The 15796-nt window shown below is 31.0% G+C and overlaps 1 protein-coding gene across 4 annotated transcripts in view; it reads left to right on the top strand.

Moving 5' to 3' along the window:
* Positions 1-1024: 1024 nt before the first annotated feature.
* LOC145246746 (histone acetyltransferase type B catalytic subunit-like) overlaps positions 1025-15796 on the top strand; it is a 142807-nt gene continuing 128035 nt past the window's right edge. For 2 of the 4 annotated variants that reach the window (XM_080108513.1, XM_080108510.1), the window contains exon 1: positions 1277-1413. In XM_080108513.1, coding sequence (XP_079964639.1) covers positions 1407-1413 — 7 coding nt within the window. In that variant the 5' untranslated portion in view covers positions 1277-1406. Of the gene's footprint in view, positions 1071-1276; positions 1414-12166; positions 12188-15796 lie in introns of those variants that run through there. The other 2 variants (XM_080108512.1, XM_080108511.1) reach the window with 2 other exon arrangements.

Here is a 15796-nt window from a genome sequence, read left to right as displayed (position 1 = left end):
AGCGATGCCGTCCTGGTAACGAAGTCCCCCAGCTCAAAAAGGGCTCCACCTTTCTTTGGTACATAGTCCAGAATATCCTGGAATATTTGGTCAATGATTTCATCCAGGTCCAGATACTCCCTCTTCAGTATAGCCATGGCTTGCTGGTAATTGGTGTCAGTGCAACTCAGGTGATTTACCAGCCTCAAGGCTCTGTCTGAGAGTGAACACTTCAAGAAGTTCAACCTCTCGGCATCATTGGCCATGCCGATCACGCAGTTCTCAAACCTAGTCAAGAAGTTTCTGAAACTCATGCGGTCGGACTCCATTTCCTGTCCGCTAAATGTAGGCCCTGTGATCTGTATACGTGGGGGTTTAACAATGAAGGAAGAACCTCTCCCGGTAGTTGCAGAAGCCCTTGAGAACTCAAAGGCAGATTCCGAGTAAGGGCTGGGCTCTGGCTGTCGGTATGCTTGATCCAAATCGCCCAAGTCTTCATAATAATCCTTTAGTTGAGGCAGCCAAGCACCCTCAATCTCGGCAGGTGTACTCTCATCAAAGGAGCCTAACTCCAGCTGTGTGATACAAGTCTCTAACTCGACAATGAATTGTCGAATCTCCGTCCTTAAGAATGAGTACGCCGATGGCCTAACTCCATCACGACACATCTTCAGTCGTCCCTGAATCTTCTGAGTCAATGACTCCCTTCTGCGTAGGAGCTGCTCTTTCGTGACGTTCATGACAGTAGTTAACCGACGAAAGAGTAAGCAGCAAATCCTTTGCAAGATGTGGAAAAAAAACTATTTAGAGGGTAAAGTAGATTACCCGGTGATAGCGTAAGCTCCGAGGGGTTGCAAAGGATGCCCTATGCGACCCCCCCTACTGGGTCGAGTAACAAGTTTTGTAGTATGGTGAGCAGCGAGTAACTAATTTGTGCCAACCGTTCACCAGTAAGTCGTTAACAGGACTGGTGCTAGTCAGAGACACAATTCTTTTATAACAGAAGAATAGTGCCTCCCCCTACTCCTCCAAGAGACTCGTTCTCTCAACCACTCAGATTAGAATTCCGCCCTCGAGGCCGGCGCCACCAAGTAAGCAATCTCCTTTTTTTATTTTTATTTTTATTTTCTCACAAAACAGACTTTGAGTATATTTTTTTTTAATGGATATGTTTACTATCTGCGCGCAAAAACGATTTGATTTATAAAAAAAAAAAAAAATGCAAGCCAAGAAGTATTGTATGAATTTGGGAGAAGTCGCTTTCCTCTTACTCCTCCTTCTTAAGCACCTCCTACTCATTTCCGTCTACATTCAAGGGAGATAACTCTCATTTCTAAATTGGCCGGTGCGTTTTTTTGTTGTTTTTTTTTTCGCACTTAAACGAAAACGAGGCTGTTTTTCTTAAACTATTATCGCGGGAATGCAAAATGGCGGGTAAGTACACTCTAATCTCGTAGAATCTTATAAATTTCAAGCTGAATCGTTTAATTTGTTTCGTATTTTTGATCGATACCGTGACTGGCTAGAGGATAGTAAATAGTGGAAATTATAGATCGATTTTTACTTTCCCTTTGAACAATTTGTTTTATTACCGACTTCTCTCGCTGAGTTGCTTCGCTTATTGTTTCAAACTGATTTTATCGAAATCATTTTTTTTTCTTAGTACTTTAAGTTTATTGTTTTTTTTATTTACTTTTATCGATTTTTCTTTTTATTTTCGTTTTTTTTTTTTAATCCGATAGGAAATAAAGATTTGTTAAAATAAAAACTAAACTTGTAGCCATTTTTTTGCTATTTAACTTTGCTCGCTCTTACTAGTACGAAAAAGACGTCAAGAAAATGGCTGTTTTTTTTTTTTTCTTTCTTTTTAACAAATAAATATTAATGATAATTTATTGATTTTAAAGCGAAATGCTTTTGAAGATGTCATTTGGATTTTAAGTGTTTTTTTTGTTTTGTTTTTACTTTTTTTTTTTTTTTTTTTTTAAAGGTTTTTAATAGGTCGCTCTACTGTAATTCCTTCATCGCATTTGCTATATTTTGTACGAAACCATGTTTGAACTTTTTTTTTAAATTAAAAACTATTAATCAGTATTTGTTTCTAATTTCTAATTAGATTTTGTATTTGTAATAGTATTACAGTAATTTGCCAAGGGACTTATATAGATCAGCTACCATATTGTCTCTGTAAATTGTCTAATACAACTCGTTACCTAATTATTTTTTTCTGTCACACAATGAAACCAAGTTTGGAACGATGTTTTTACTGATTCATATAAGATTTACGGGTTTGAAAAAGTTGTCAAAAAACAAATATATGACAAATAAATGTTATCAAAGGCAAGATAAATTACTTTTCTACCTAACTTGATATATTTTTTGTGTTTTTATTCAATGTAACATGTTTATTCAGCTCGAAAAACATGCAGTGTTTACCGATGTATTGGAAAAGTTAAAATGGCGCCCGACTGTCTCTTTAACACGATAAGTTTGGGAAAAGATGTTATAAATAATAAGCTAGACAAAATACTATTAAAAAACAACCGAATATATGTCAACTTATGTCACGGTAACATATATTGAGCGAATTTCTAACAGTATTTTGTCTAGTTTATTATTTATAATACTTTTTCCCAAACTTACCCTCTCCGAGAGAGAGAGTCGGCCGCCATTTTGAATTTTCCAATACATCGGTAAACACTGCATGTTTTTCGAGCTGAATAAACATGTTACACTGAATAAAAACACAAAAAATATATCCAGTTAGGTAGAAAAGTAACTTATCTCTCCTTTGATAACATTTATTTGTTATATATTTGTTTTTTTGACAACTTTTTTAAATCTGTGTACAGTAATACAAACCCAGATTTACATTTTATTTTATTTCTTATATGTTTACATTGAGATGACGTGTTCGGTCAAAAACTGCTTACGTAAAATGAAAAAAAAAGATATTTACAAAAAATGAATTTACCTTCAAAACCCGATTAAGAAAAATAAAATGCACGTTTCTGAATTTTGTGAGATAAGGATTTAGGATTGGTTATTCGTATTCGATTCATCTGACTACTGTTCTCATTTTGAGCGTGATTTTCACAACCTTTCGGTCGATGTACTCCGACCTTTTTCAGGTGTATCTTGTCGAACTCGAGAATGTTTTTGTAGAAATTCCCGAGTTCGACAAGATACACCTGATGAAGGTCGGAAGTTACATCGACCGAAAGGTGGAAATTATATTCAAGATGAGAATAAGTAGTTCGATGAATCCAAATAATACGAAATAAAATGCAATGTAAATAAACCGGTAGTTTTCCTTTTTGGGAACCCAGTTTTAATTTTGTGTGGTCACCGACTGTTTACTAGTTACCGGGTTTTAAGGTGCCAATGTGTTTGTGTCCATAGGGATTGATTTATATGAGCACTTTTTTTCTTCTTTTTTCACTTGTAATTAATATAAAAAAACAGCTGGATGAAATTTAGGGTATTATATATATATATATATATATATATAACCAAAGACAACCTAAGTTTTTCTGTTACCTACCTGGACAAGTTCTTTTTGTGTTATTATTTATGTTAAAAACTCGCTCAATACATGTTAACATAGGTTGACATTCGGCGGGTTTTTTTAATAGTATTTTGTCTAGTTTTTTTTATTTATAACACCTTTTCCCAAACTTACCGTGTTAAAGAGGGGGTGAGGGGCCATCTTGAATTTTCCAATACATCGGTAAACAAAACACTATGTTTTTCGAGCTGAATAAGCATGTTACATTGAATAAAAACACGAAAAATATATCCATTTAGGTAGAAAAGTAACTTATCTTGCCTTGGATAACATTTATTTGTTATATATTTGTTTTTGTTTTTTTTTTGTTTTTTTTTTGACAACTTTTTCGAATCTATGTGTACAGTAATACAAACCCATTTATTTTAACGCGTTTTATTTATTTTTTATTTGAAAGCAGAAGTAGGGTAAAGTCTGAATTAAAATGAAAATAACGCTGGTCTTTTTGCCGCCATCTCTAGCTTCGATAATCGCTCAAAATTGAAAAATATACAAATGACCGATAAACACCGGTCGGTGGGTGCGGAGGTCTGGTGCGGTGTGCGCTTAGTGATCCATCCAATCCACGCTATATTTTAAATCGTATTTCTAAGTTTAATTAAAGTTTTATGTTTTATTCAAGTGTAAGGTTAAAGTATATAATAGGTACAATACACCCTCCCCCTCCCATGTTAAGAATGGCTTTTTAAATAATAACGTTATTTCAGCACGGATCAATAAGTGCACTAGTACCGAAACGAAAACACCTCCAATGTCAGCAATTATGCGAAAATTTTAATCTTCTACCAATATTTTGTTTTTAATTTTCGATTTTTGAGCGATTATCGAATCTCGAAATTAATGGCTGCAAAAAGACCGCCATTTTTTCTAATTTAGACTCAACACTACTTTTGTTTTAAAATAAACGCTTTAAAATAAGTTAAAACGCAAAAACTTGTCTTTAGTAGTATTTATTTCCTTTTTCCTCCATTTTTGTTAAAAATTCTCAATTTGTATTTATTTTTACTTTTTCATTAAAACAGATCTTAAAATTTTAACATTATTGGTGCAATCAATTATTTTCGTTAAGATTTTTTAGTTTTCGCCTTTTATGTTTTTTTTTTTATAAATATTGCAAATTAAAAACCACAACTTTTAAGTTGTGTACGTACGGTTTCAGCGTCCGAAATTCTCTCGTGAAAAAAAAAAAACAGCGTCATTTAATTTTTAAAATTACATCACAATTTAAGATGACGTAACAAAGTTTTAAAATATTCGTAAAGATTTAATTTAATATCGATTTGTATTGTTTAAAGCGGATGTGCAAGAATGCCTACCCCCTAAAAATGCGTGTTTTTACACTTTTTTTTTTTCTAGCGATTATCATAGATTACAGACTTAAGTATCATATTAACGGGAAAAATTTGGCAAATGTGTAGTTTAGCGGCGTAAATTATTTGACAGACAAAAAGTTATATAAATAAAAGTCACGCTTTTGGAACTGTTTTAGCCGCCGTTTTTATAATGAAAGAGCGTAAAAAAGGCCGAATTTGGCTTTAAAAAGACCAATCTGTCAAAACTTAGAAAGGCCAAATTTTAAAAACATGGCGGCTTCGATTATCGTACATTTAGTCTAATAAAAAATGTTGAAAAAATAATAAAAATGAATATTTTTCGGGTTTTATTTCAGCCTTAGGGTCTAATAATGTGTTTTATATAAAAAAAAAAAAAAAAAAAAAGGATAACCTTTACGGAGATGGTCCCAACGTCCGCCTCGTTCTGAGCTCGGGGAGAGGCCGTCTGACGTAGGCGGTGTCAAAGCAGAAAATTACCCCTTCAATAAAGTGCCCAGTTGTTAACTTAAGAAGAAAAAAAACCCGTTCCAATAATTAGAATTTTTATTTTTATTTTAAACAGTTCAAATAATTAGAATCTCACAAAATAAAAACTTCAAATAATTAGAATTTTACAAAATAAACAGTTCAAATTTTAGATAATTCAACAGTTCAAATAATCGGAATTTTACAAAATAAACAGTTCAAATAATTAGAATTAAAAAAAAAAAAAAAAAAAAAAAAAAAACAGTCCACATGATTAGAATAGTTCCACGAGGTTAGTTAACCCTGTAAAATTCTGCGATTTGTTTCACAATATTTGTAAAAGCATCTGTCTGGGTGGGACATATCGCATATTTTAGACTTAGGGTAATTTTCTGCCTCGACACCGCTTACGTCAGGCGGCCTCTCCCCGAACTCAGAACGAGGCAGACGTCGGGACTATCTCCCTAAAGGATAACCAAAAAAAATAAATAGTTTTTATAAAAAAAATTTCTGTCATATAATTTACGGCACTAAACTACACATTTGCCAAATTCTCTTTAAAGGAGTCGATATTGAATAATTAATGGCTCTGCTGTATATGTCGTTATTGATCTGAGGGCGATAACTCTATTTTACTAAGACATTAGTGTACAGTAAGCCCCCACTTTTTTGGCCACTTTAGCTCCCTAGTGTTTCGTATGTTTGTTTTAAAAATGTTTTTGTTAGTAGTTCTTGTGAAAAAATATTTTTATTTTAAAGAAACAAAAATTCGAATCCAATCAAAGATTCTTCAGGAAATGCTACAAAAGTTTTTAGTACAATTATTTAATTAAAAAAAAAAAAAAAAAAAAAAAAGTTAATTTTCATTTTTACAGTTTAAAACTTAAATTCATTTTTTCATACAACAATTTCGGACGCTAAAATAAACGTAAAACATTTAACATTACACAAACATTAATACCAAAAAAAAGCTGATATTTTGGCTTGACAATGAATTCTCTGGAAAAGTATGCAACGCTAATTGCAGAGTAAAATGTAATATTTATTAAACAAGTTCGACGAAAGTTTTTAATACGGTTCTTTAATTTAAAAAAAAAAAAAAAAAAAAAAACGGTCACCGTGACTTGGTTGTTGTCCCACTGAAGACTTAGCTGCAGAGGGTGTTTATTCTGAAAACCGTTCTTAACGTAGAGAGGTTGGGATTGTTTATTCTGACACAAAACATTTAACACTACATTTATTAAACAAGTTTTAAAGACTTGCCTTTAAAAAGTTGATTTTTAGAGGTACTCTGGTATGTTTTGAACAAGTATCACATTTAAAATTGTCACCAATAAGTAGTTTTTATGATATTAAATCTGTTTCCCTAATGGTTTTCTCTGGACGCCATCTTTTTGCTGAATACACGATCAGGCGTAGCATCTGTGTCGCTACACTCGCTCGCACGGTCAAAATAGCAAAGTGGAAAAACCATTAGGGAAACAGGCCTTAATATCATAAAAACTACTTGTTGGCAATAATTTTAAATGTGATATTTGTTCGAAACAGATCTGGATACTTTTAAAAATCAACTTTTTAAAGGCAAGTCTTTAGTTGGTCCGCTAGAGCACTTTTACCTAATGTTACATTAAAAAGTTGTCGAACTTGTTTAATAAATATTACATTTCACTCTGCAATTAACATTGGATACTTTTCCAGAGAAGTCATTGTCAAGCCCAAATGTTTTTCTAATGTTAAATGCTTTGCGTTCACTTTAGCATCCCAAATTGTCATATGAAAAAATGAATCAAAGAAGTTTTTTTGTTTTTTTTAAGGTGAGGGAGTAATTAAAAAATCGTATTAAAAACTTTTGGAGCATTTCTTGAAGAATTTCTAATTATATTAAAATTTTTATTTCTTTTAAAAAAGAATTTTTAAAAAATTTTCACAGGAACTAAGAAAAAACAAACATGAAATAGGGAGCTAAAGTGGGTGCTCATTGTACGTTAATGTCAGTAAAATAGTTATCTCCCTCAGATGATATATACAACAGTGCCAAATTAAATTTTTATGAATATTTTTGCTTTGGTTGCTTCTATAGAATTTGAACCAAACCAAACTGAAAACTTGGCTTTACACAATTACCTAAGATATCGATAGGAATTACCTTTTTTTTTTTAACCCCCTCCTTTTTTTATCTGCTGGAAGTTGTTAACAATCGTTATTTTCGGTTATCTTGAACTTTTCAGCTTTAAAATGGCTACATATCTATATAAATAAAACAGATGTATGCATGTCTCTTTGTAAATATTTAACCGATAAACTCTTAAACTACTGGTCACATAACACTTAACTTAACAAGAAATAGTAATCATACACCAAGGATGGTTTATAATGAGTAAAATCTTTGTTTGGATGAATATTGCGTCCAGAAATATGTCGACATGTAAAATGTTAATTTCAACTTGCTGACATATTTCTGTTACTTTCGTGGATGTACAGATTCATTCCTAGCTTTATAAGTGTTTTAATTGAAAATTTGGTACAAGTCTATAAATTGTCCATACGTAATCTTTTTTACTATAAAAATCTGGAAAAAATCTTTATAATGTACGTACTTATCACTGCATGAAAATGTCATATTCCAAAAATCATGTAAATCGATCAAGTAGTTTTTTTTGTTTTTTTTTTAATTTAAGAAAATCAAATATTATGAGACAAGAAAAATTTCACGCTATCCTGTTTTTGAATGATACACTCCTAGCGACACCTATTGGGAATGTTTGGAATTTAAGATCGGCAAGCTGCAGACAATTAACTGTCCATGCTATAGAAAAAAAACTTGGATAATTAAGACATTTATAAGTTTTTGAGGATGTTGAAAACGAAAATAACGTTTAAAATTCCAGCAAACGAGTAGTTTCCAAGATATGAAGAAATGTTAGTGAGGGATCACTTTTCTATAATAATTTAACGTATAATGATCACCCACTTTATGGCCACCACTAGTGCAAAACTTGAATTTACGCCGCTGAAATAAACATTTGTCGAATTTTTGTTGGAGGAGTGTCAACGTGTGGGTGTTCAATTTACGTAAAATTCTTTACATCTTGGAAACTACTTGTTTGCTGGAATTTTAAACGTTATTTTCGTTTTCAACATCCTCAAAAACTTATAAATGTCTTAATTATCCAAGTTTTTTTTTTTTCTATAGCGTGGACAGTCGATTGTCTGCCTCTTGCATGATCTTATATTCCAAACATTCCCAATAGGTGCCGCTAGCAGTGTATCATTCAAAAACAATATGGCGTGAAGTTTTTCTTCAATGAAATGTCTCATAATATTTAATTTTCTTAAATAAAAAAAAAAAACTAGTTACGTGATTTTTGGAATATGACATTTTCATGCAGTGACAAGTACGTACATTATAAATATTTTTTTCAGATTTTTACAGTAAAAAAGATTACTTGTGGATCATTTATAGACTTGCACCGAAAATGTTTCTTGTCTATTTGTCGATAGCTCAAACATTAGGAACACCGCTGGAGCATTAAATGTTTTGGTTTCAATTCTAGTTGATGGTACCTAAATCAATTTTATTTTTTTAATCTTTTGAAATCAGTAATACATATTAGGTACAGGATCATATTCAATAGAGAATTAGCTCTGTAATAATAAATACAAAATCTGCATGAATTAAAATATATTTAAGTATATTTTACAACCGAGCAAGACCAAGCATCTTTCGCTAGTCTTAACTAAATTGTAGCTTTTATAACAATTTGGTTCAATTAATTTAATGACCAAACAATATCGTAATTTGTTCGTATATATTTAATTCTTAAATGAAAGTTGTTTATCTGTGAAAAAGAAAAGTGTTTTCAAAAAAAAAAAAAAAATTTAATATCTTGATAGATGTCCACCTCCAAAAACTATTTCATTATTATAGATTAACACTTTCTGATAAATTACACTTTTAAATATCAGATTCTACCTTTTTTTTTTTTTTTTTTTTTTTTTTTTTTTGTGATTACAGGTAGTTTCATGGCTTTGCCCATCAGACTTAGGGTTAGTGGTAAAAAAAAATAGTTAACAGTCCTAAAAGGTTAAAATGGCTCTGAAATGGAAGATCATTTTATGTTAAATTTATATAAGAAACTGATCTCCTACTCTAAATTCTAAACTATATCTTCCAATACTCACACATAATTGCCTAAAAAAGGTAGACTCTTATTTGGGGAAAGGGGTGTAGCTGAGGATGTTAATCTACAATTTTAACGAAAGTTATCTTTTTAAAAAGACATGTTAATTGGTTTGAATGTAAGAAAAATAATTTAAAAATTAATATTTTTAATAACATTTTTTGAGCAGACCTAAATGTCTGTGTTACTGTTTTTATTTTTAATTAAACTTTCAGATTATAATTTTACCATAAAACATCCTTTTTATCCTGTCTGTCCACCAGGACAAGATGTGACACATGATCAGCTTAATATATGTGATATTCAGCTCCATCAGAAAAAAGAAGTCCCTCAGTATTGGGTAAAAAAATAAAAATTGACTTTGATTTCTACCCTAGACGCAATAGTTTACATACGGGAAATATCAAGGTCTCATGTATGATATGAAAAGAAACTGGAATCTTAGGGAGATATCAATCATACAAGGTATTATAGGTGCCACAGGGTTTATGAAAAAGAACCTGAAGTCCTACCTAAATAATATTTCTGGTGAACCAAGTGCAAAAGAGATCCAGACAATTGCACTTAAGGGAACAACGAGGATACAAAAAAGAGCTCTTGGTTGGTTTCAATAAAAAGCAGGGCAATGTTGGCTGCCCCATACTCAACATTACAATCTTCAAAGGAAGAAAATTATTTAAAAAAAAAAAAGAAAAAAAAAAGAGATCAGGGAACTTGTTTTCATTTTGTCATTAACATTATTAAAATATATATATATAGATATATAAAGGAAAGGTAGTTTGCTTGAAGCATTGCTGGTAAATAAATATGAAGGAATATAAGAAAGCTATGGCAATGCATAGAGCCGGCTGTTGAATTGATGTGACATTAACAAAAATGGACAAACGGAAAAAGGTTTTGTATGTTTTGTTTTTTTGTTGTTTTTTTTTATGCTTGTATATCCATTTATTTTCCAAAAACAATCACAAATCGATAAATATGGACTTACTGTTTGAGATAACCGGATGGTAGAAGTTTTTGATATTTCAAGAATCATATCTTTGTTTCAAACAAATAAACCAAAAGGATGTTGTTTTAAAAAAACAAAAAAATAAAAAAAAATTTATGGCATTCTTTTGGTTTATTGCTTTTTGAAACATAAAGACTTCCACCATTCCGGTTATCTCAAACAGTAAGTCCATATTTACCAATTTGTGATTGTTTTTGGAAAATAAATGGATATATGAAGATAAAAAAAATTAAAAATACAGGACTTTCTTTCGTTTGTCCATTTTTATTCATACATCACATCAATTCAATGGTCATTTCCTACATTGCTATAGCCTCCATAAAAAACAAATAATAAACAAAATAATATGTCCTAAAATATGTTGGACGAAAAAAAAAATGTAAACAAAGGGCAGATAACTCCTTTCTTATAATAAGCGCTCAGGCAACGGAAAGAAAGAAAATAGTACAGAATCACTAATAAAAAAATAAATAAACAATTTTGTATTTACAGCGATAAAAATTGACAAGGGTCCTGTGGTTGCGTGGTAAAACACTAGACCACTTATCGAGTGGTAGTAGGTTCGATCCTTGTCAACTAAGTCTAGTTATACTGATGAGTAAACTCCAAAACATGCATATTTATAGATTACTTACTTTTATGCATGTAATAATATATATATATATATATATATATATATATATATATATATATATATACACGCACACAATATTTATTATGACACTATATATACATATTTCAAAGTCATACCATTGGGTTCGTTATGCTGAATCAACCATAAGAGGTTGGAAAAAACAGTGTAAGTTCGTCGGCGACAATAAAAAACTGAACCAATGCAAAGTGAACACACACACACACACACACACTTTCTTCCTTCCATAATCTATAGGCGTCGGTTTTTTTTAGTTATATTTTTAAAAAATTTTAATTCTGATACTCTGAGTCTTAAACGCTCTTTTAACGTTTTTTTTTCCTTGTTTGTTTACTTTGCATTGGTTCAGTTTTTCATTGTTGCTGACGAACTTACGCTGTTTTGTTTTTTCAACCTCTTATGGTTGATTCGGCATAACAAAACCAATGGTACGACCTTGAAATATTTATAGTGTTATAATAAATATTGTATCTTCAGTTCTCACATCCACGATCGAGCACTTCATTGGATTTTTTTCATCACCTCCTGACACGCTATATATATATATATATATAAATGTAAGTGTATAAAAAAGAATACGAAAAGTATAAAAGCTTATAACATTTTTTATTCGTTTTCAATTGGTGACGTGCCGGAATGCAAAATAATATTATGATAGAAAATTAAACTTTTTTACAAGTACATATTTTCGACCGATCCTTCAGTCTTCATCGGTGTAGTGAATATATATTAGAAAGGAACAAGCTTTTGACAGCTACATTTCATCCTTTATGATATCATCCATTTTTTTTGTGTGTGTCTACTTGAAAAATGGATGACGTCATAAAGGATGAATAATAGTTGCTAAAAACTATTGTTCCTATTTACTTCTCCACAAGGTCAGTTTTTAATGTGGAGAAATCCAGCTCCCCAAAAAGAGGCACTCTGGATAGGAACAAAAATTAAAAAAATTGTCTCAGTCATGAAGGATTTCTCCTTCACTGCCCGAGGATAGAAAAAGTAAAATAAAATGTGTCAGAACAGATACGACACTGTGATCTTGCCCTGAAGGCCACGGTTGCTCACTTCACCAATGTCAGAATTAGGAAGTTGGTGTATGGAGACAGCACACAGATTTATTGTTTATGTCTGGTTATATAACACTTGACACCCACCTGAGAAATGTGATAAATCCTACACGCACCCCACCAGAATAAAATGAAAAAACAAAAAAAGAACAGCAACTTAAAAATTTAATAAGAAAAGAGTCTTTATATTTTTGTTTTCTCCTACATACAACAGTATTAATGTGCAATCTCTATTTCCCCTAACCCTAACCCTATTTCATACCCAATGGAAGGGTTCATAGCGGGCTCTATGAACAAATTTATATTTAGTTGACCTTTGACAACTAAATATTTTCGTTTACTAGCCAAACCCACATGATTTTTAGAATATGACATCTTTGTTCTGTGACAAGTATGTGCATCATAAAGTTTTTTCTGTATATTTTTAAATAAGTGTAATTCTAAATATATAACAAATTTTATGTTGATACTTGAAGGTATAAACATTTTAGTTTCTTCAGATGTTTATTTAAACAGCCTTCGTTAAAAAAAAAAGAGTATATTCTTCTAATAAGCTTTTATTGTTTAAATAATTTAACATTGTTTGTTCTATTAATTAAAAAAAACTTGAAAAGATATTTTTCACTCAGTAGTGAGCCTTAAAAGATTGTCAGTGAATGAAACGCGATTGCCAAAAGATAAGCGTTTCATTATTTCTAGTTACCAATTTGAAAAATCACTCGCAATGTAGAGTCCTGTCATATGACTCTAATTTAAGAATTTACATTTTAAAGTTGACTCTAAGAAGCTGCTCTTGATGTTCTAATGATTGTTTTTCTAATAATGGTAAGAATGAGGTTCGCCAGCTTTATGTACAGCCAGGAAATGTACTTCCCTGATTCTTGCCACAAAATTGTTCAAACAGCTAACATATTGAAACTTCTTGTAAGCAAGTTCTTGTTGAGCCGCCTCCACCCCTAAATAATCCATTTCTACTCTATTTCCACTACTATTAATATGAATGATAGGATAATAGAAATTAGATTTTTTTAATTTAATTGTAAATCAATAAAAATTCAGATTCAAATATTTTGATAGGCTTAATTTTTGTGTGTTTTTCTTTAAGATAGGAGTGTTTTTATATGCATAGTCATACAATATTGTGCAAGCGAGGGAGAGAGAGACAGAAAAACTGAAAGACTAATTTTGAATTTTATTTCTTTGTTTTTAATCTACAGGGTGGAACGATAAATGTTGCCCTAAAGAAAACAACACTACAACTTTATTTTAAAACTTTTATTAAAATCAATTCAGGGAACTTGATTATGTAGTAGAGCTAAGATTTATTCAATGTAACCATCTTCAGCCTCAATCACCGCCTAGATGCAAGTCTGGAATTGGGAGCATGCCTTTTTCACAAGCGCCAGCAGATGGCAATGATTAGGCCAACTTTGGTGTTGTGAGGGGTCATGTTGGTGATGTTCTCAACGTATGACCAAACGTAGTCCAGCGAGTTCAGGTCGGAGAAGGGGAGGGGGTGCAGTGAGAAAAGGGTACAAAGTCATAGCACTCCTTCTGAAACCTTAGTCTCTTTGAACTTGTTGGCCGGCACCGACTCCTGCTGCTGCTACACCTAGGGTCTGATTGCACTAGGAGATCACCACATCCAGGTACAAAAAAACTACATGTTGGTGTTATTAATAGTGTTGGGACGATTCCTAATTTTTATACGATTCCGATTCCAGGAAAATATTGATTAACGATTCCGATACCAAGTACGATTCCGGTTCCTAGGGAATTATTGTTTTGAAATATACCAGGTAGTTTTATACTTATGGTCGGTAGTTCCCAAATATGTTCCCTAACTTTGGAAGAGATATTTTATGTCTACACCGTCGTGTTTTGGTTTAAATAAAATTATTATATAGTAAACTAAACGGAAAAATTAGCAAAATTTATTTTAGAGAAAATTTATTTTACTTAATTGGAATACAGAAAAAAAAACTCAAAGAAAATAGAATTTATCCTTCAGATAAAAAACAAATAAAGTAGAATTTATATAACAGAACAAAAACAAGAAAATTAGAGAATAAATACACACGATTCATTATTTTGTTCCTCATAATTAACAGATTTAATGAATTAAATAAAAAAAAATATAGCGGAAGAGAAAGAAAATATATACTAATTAAATATAAAAAAGATAAATATTTAATTTAATACTTTATAAATGAACGTGCGTAATGAAAAAAAAAAAACAATATACCACGTGACATGGCGCCGTAGATACAAAATAACCTTTCCAAAGTTAACGACCATATATGAGAAATACCATTAATCGAAAGTTTTTGTTTTATACCAAAAGGTAGGTATAGCGAAAAGTTACAATTAAAGGAATTTCAAAAACGATTTTTTGTTTGGCTATTGATAGTTGTATTTGTGACGGCAGTTCTTCAGACCTCCATAATTCACAAGGAGTAGTTAACACCTATTATTTTTTCTTACTTTTTCATTGTTTTTACACGTTGTTTCTAACGTGAAGAATAAGTTTAGTCAAACTAATTTTGAAATAGGGTATATCAAAGGAACACATATAAAAATGATACCACTATAAAAAACAAATGAAATACTAGATAAAATTGAGCAAACATAATTACCAAAATTACAGAAAAAGATTTAAAAAAACAAAAAAAACAAAAAATGGTGAAGTTTGTTGAGTGAAATGAATTATTGAAAGAAAATTAATTGAACTAATAGAAATGTTAAATAAAAAAAATGTCACATTTCAATATTTTTTTAATAATTAAATTCTCAGGGTTGTAGAAATTAAGTGATTTTTTTTTTTTTTTTTTTTATTAGACTTCTTTCGAAGCTTGTTACCTTGAAAAATACATTTAAAACCCTGTTTTTTTTTTTTTAAATAAATTGAAAAATAAACGCAATTAAAAAAAATTTGATAATTGAAACTTTAAAAACATATTAAACATTGAAAAATTACTTATCTCACAAATTAACGTCCAATAAAGTAGATCCAGTCTTCATACAGGAATTCGGTTATAATAAATATTTCTTTCCCAAACCTTAAAAATTAAATCTTTTTTTTTTTTTTTTTTTTTGAGAGAGAGTGCTTTAAAATCGCCAGGGAGTGCCGCCTAAAATTTTAAAGAAGTAAATTTTAGGAGTTTAGTGCCTTTCAAAGACGGTTATCATAATTTATTATCATCATTTAATTTCCTTTCCCCCCCCCCCACACACACCTTTCCACGTGGTTCAGTAGTTAACCAGTGCTCCTATTGCTGTCAGTCAGCTATCTTTACCTAAGTTTTAATTTCTAGTTAAAAGAATTTTTCCTGAATAGAATCAGCATTTTTAAAAATTATTTTTTTAGGTGTATATATTGTATTTACTGTTTGAAGTTAAGGAGGGTTAAAAAAAAATTGGTGACACCTAGATGGTGACGTAGGCAAAAAAAAAAAAAAAAGACAGTGCGATTTCGACCCTCACTAATAAAACTGCTCTGAGTGACTAGTTGGCAATTTTTTGTTCCTTTTCTTTTTTATTT

This window comes from Euprymna scolopes, chromosome 24 (genome assembly GCF_053919585.1).
Source record: "Euprymna scolopes isolate OS-2025 chromosome 24, ASM5391958v1, whole genome shotgun sequence".
Classification (NCBI taxonomy): domain Eukaryota; kingdom Metazoa; phylum Mollusca; class Cephalopoda; order Sepiida; family Sepiolidae; genus Euprymna; species Euprymna scolopes.
The sequence above is the reverse complement of the archived record's forward strand: the minus strand, read 5'-3'. Positions and strand labels throughout refer to the sequence as shown.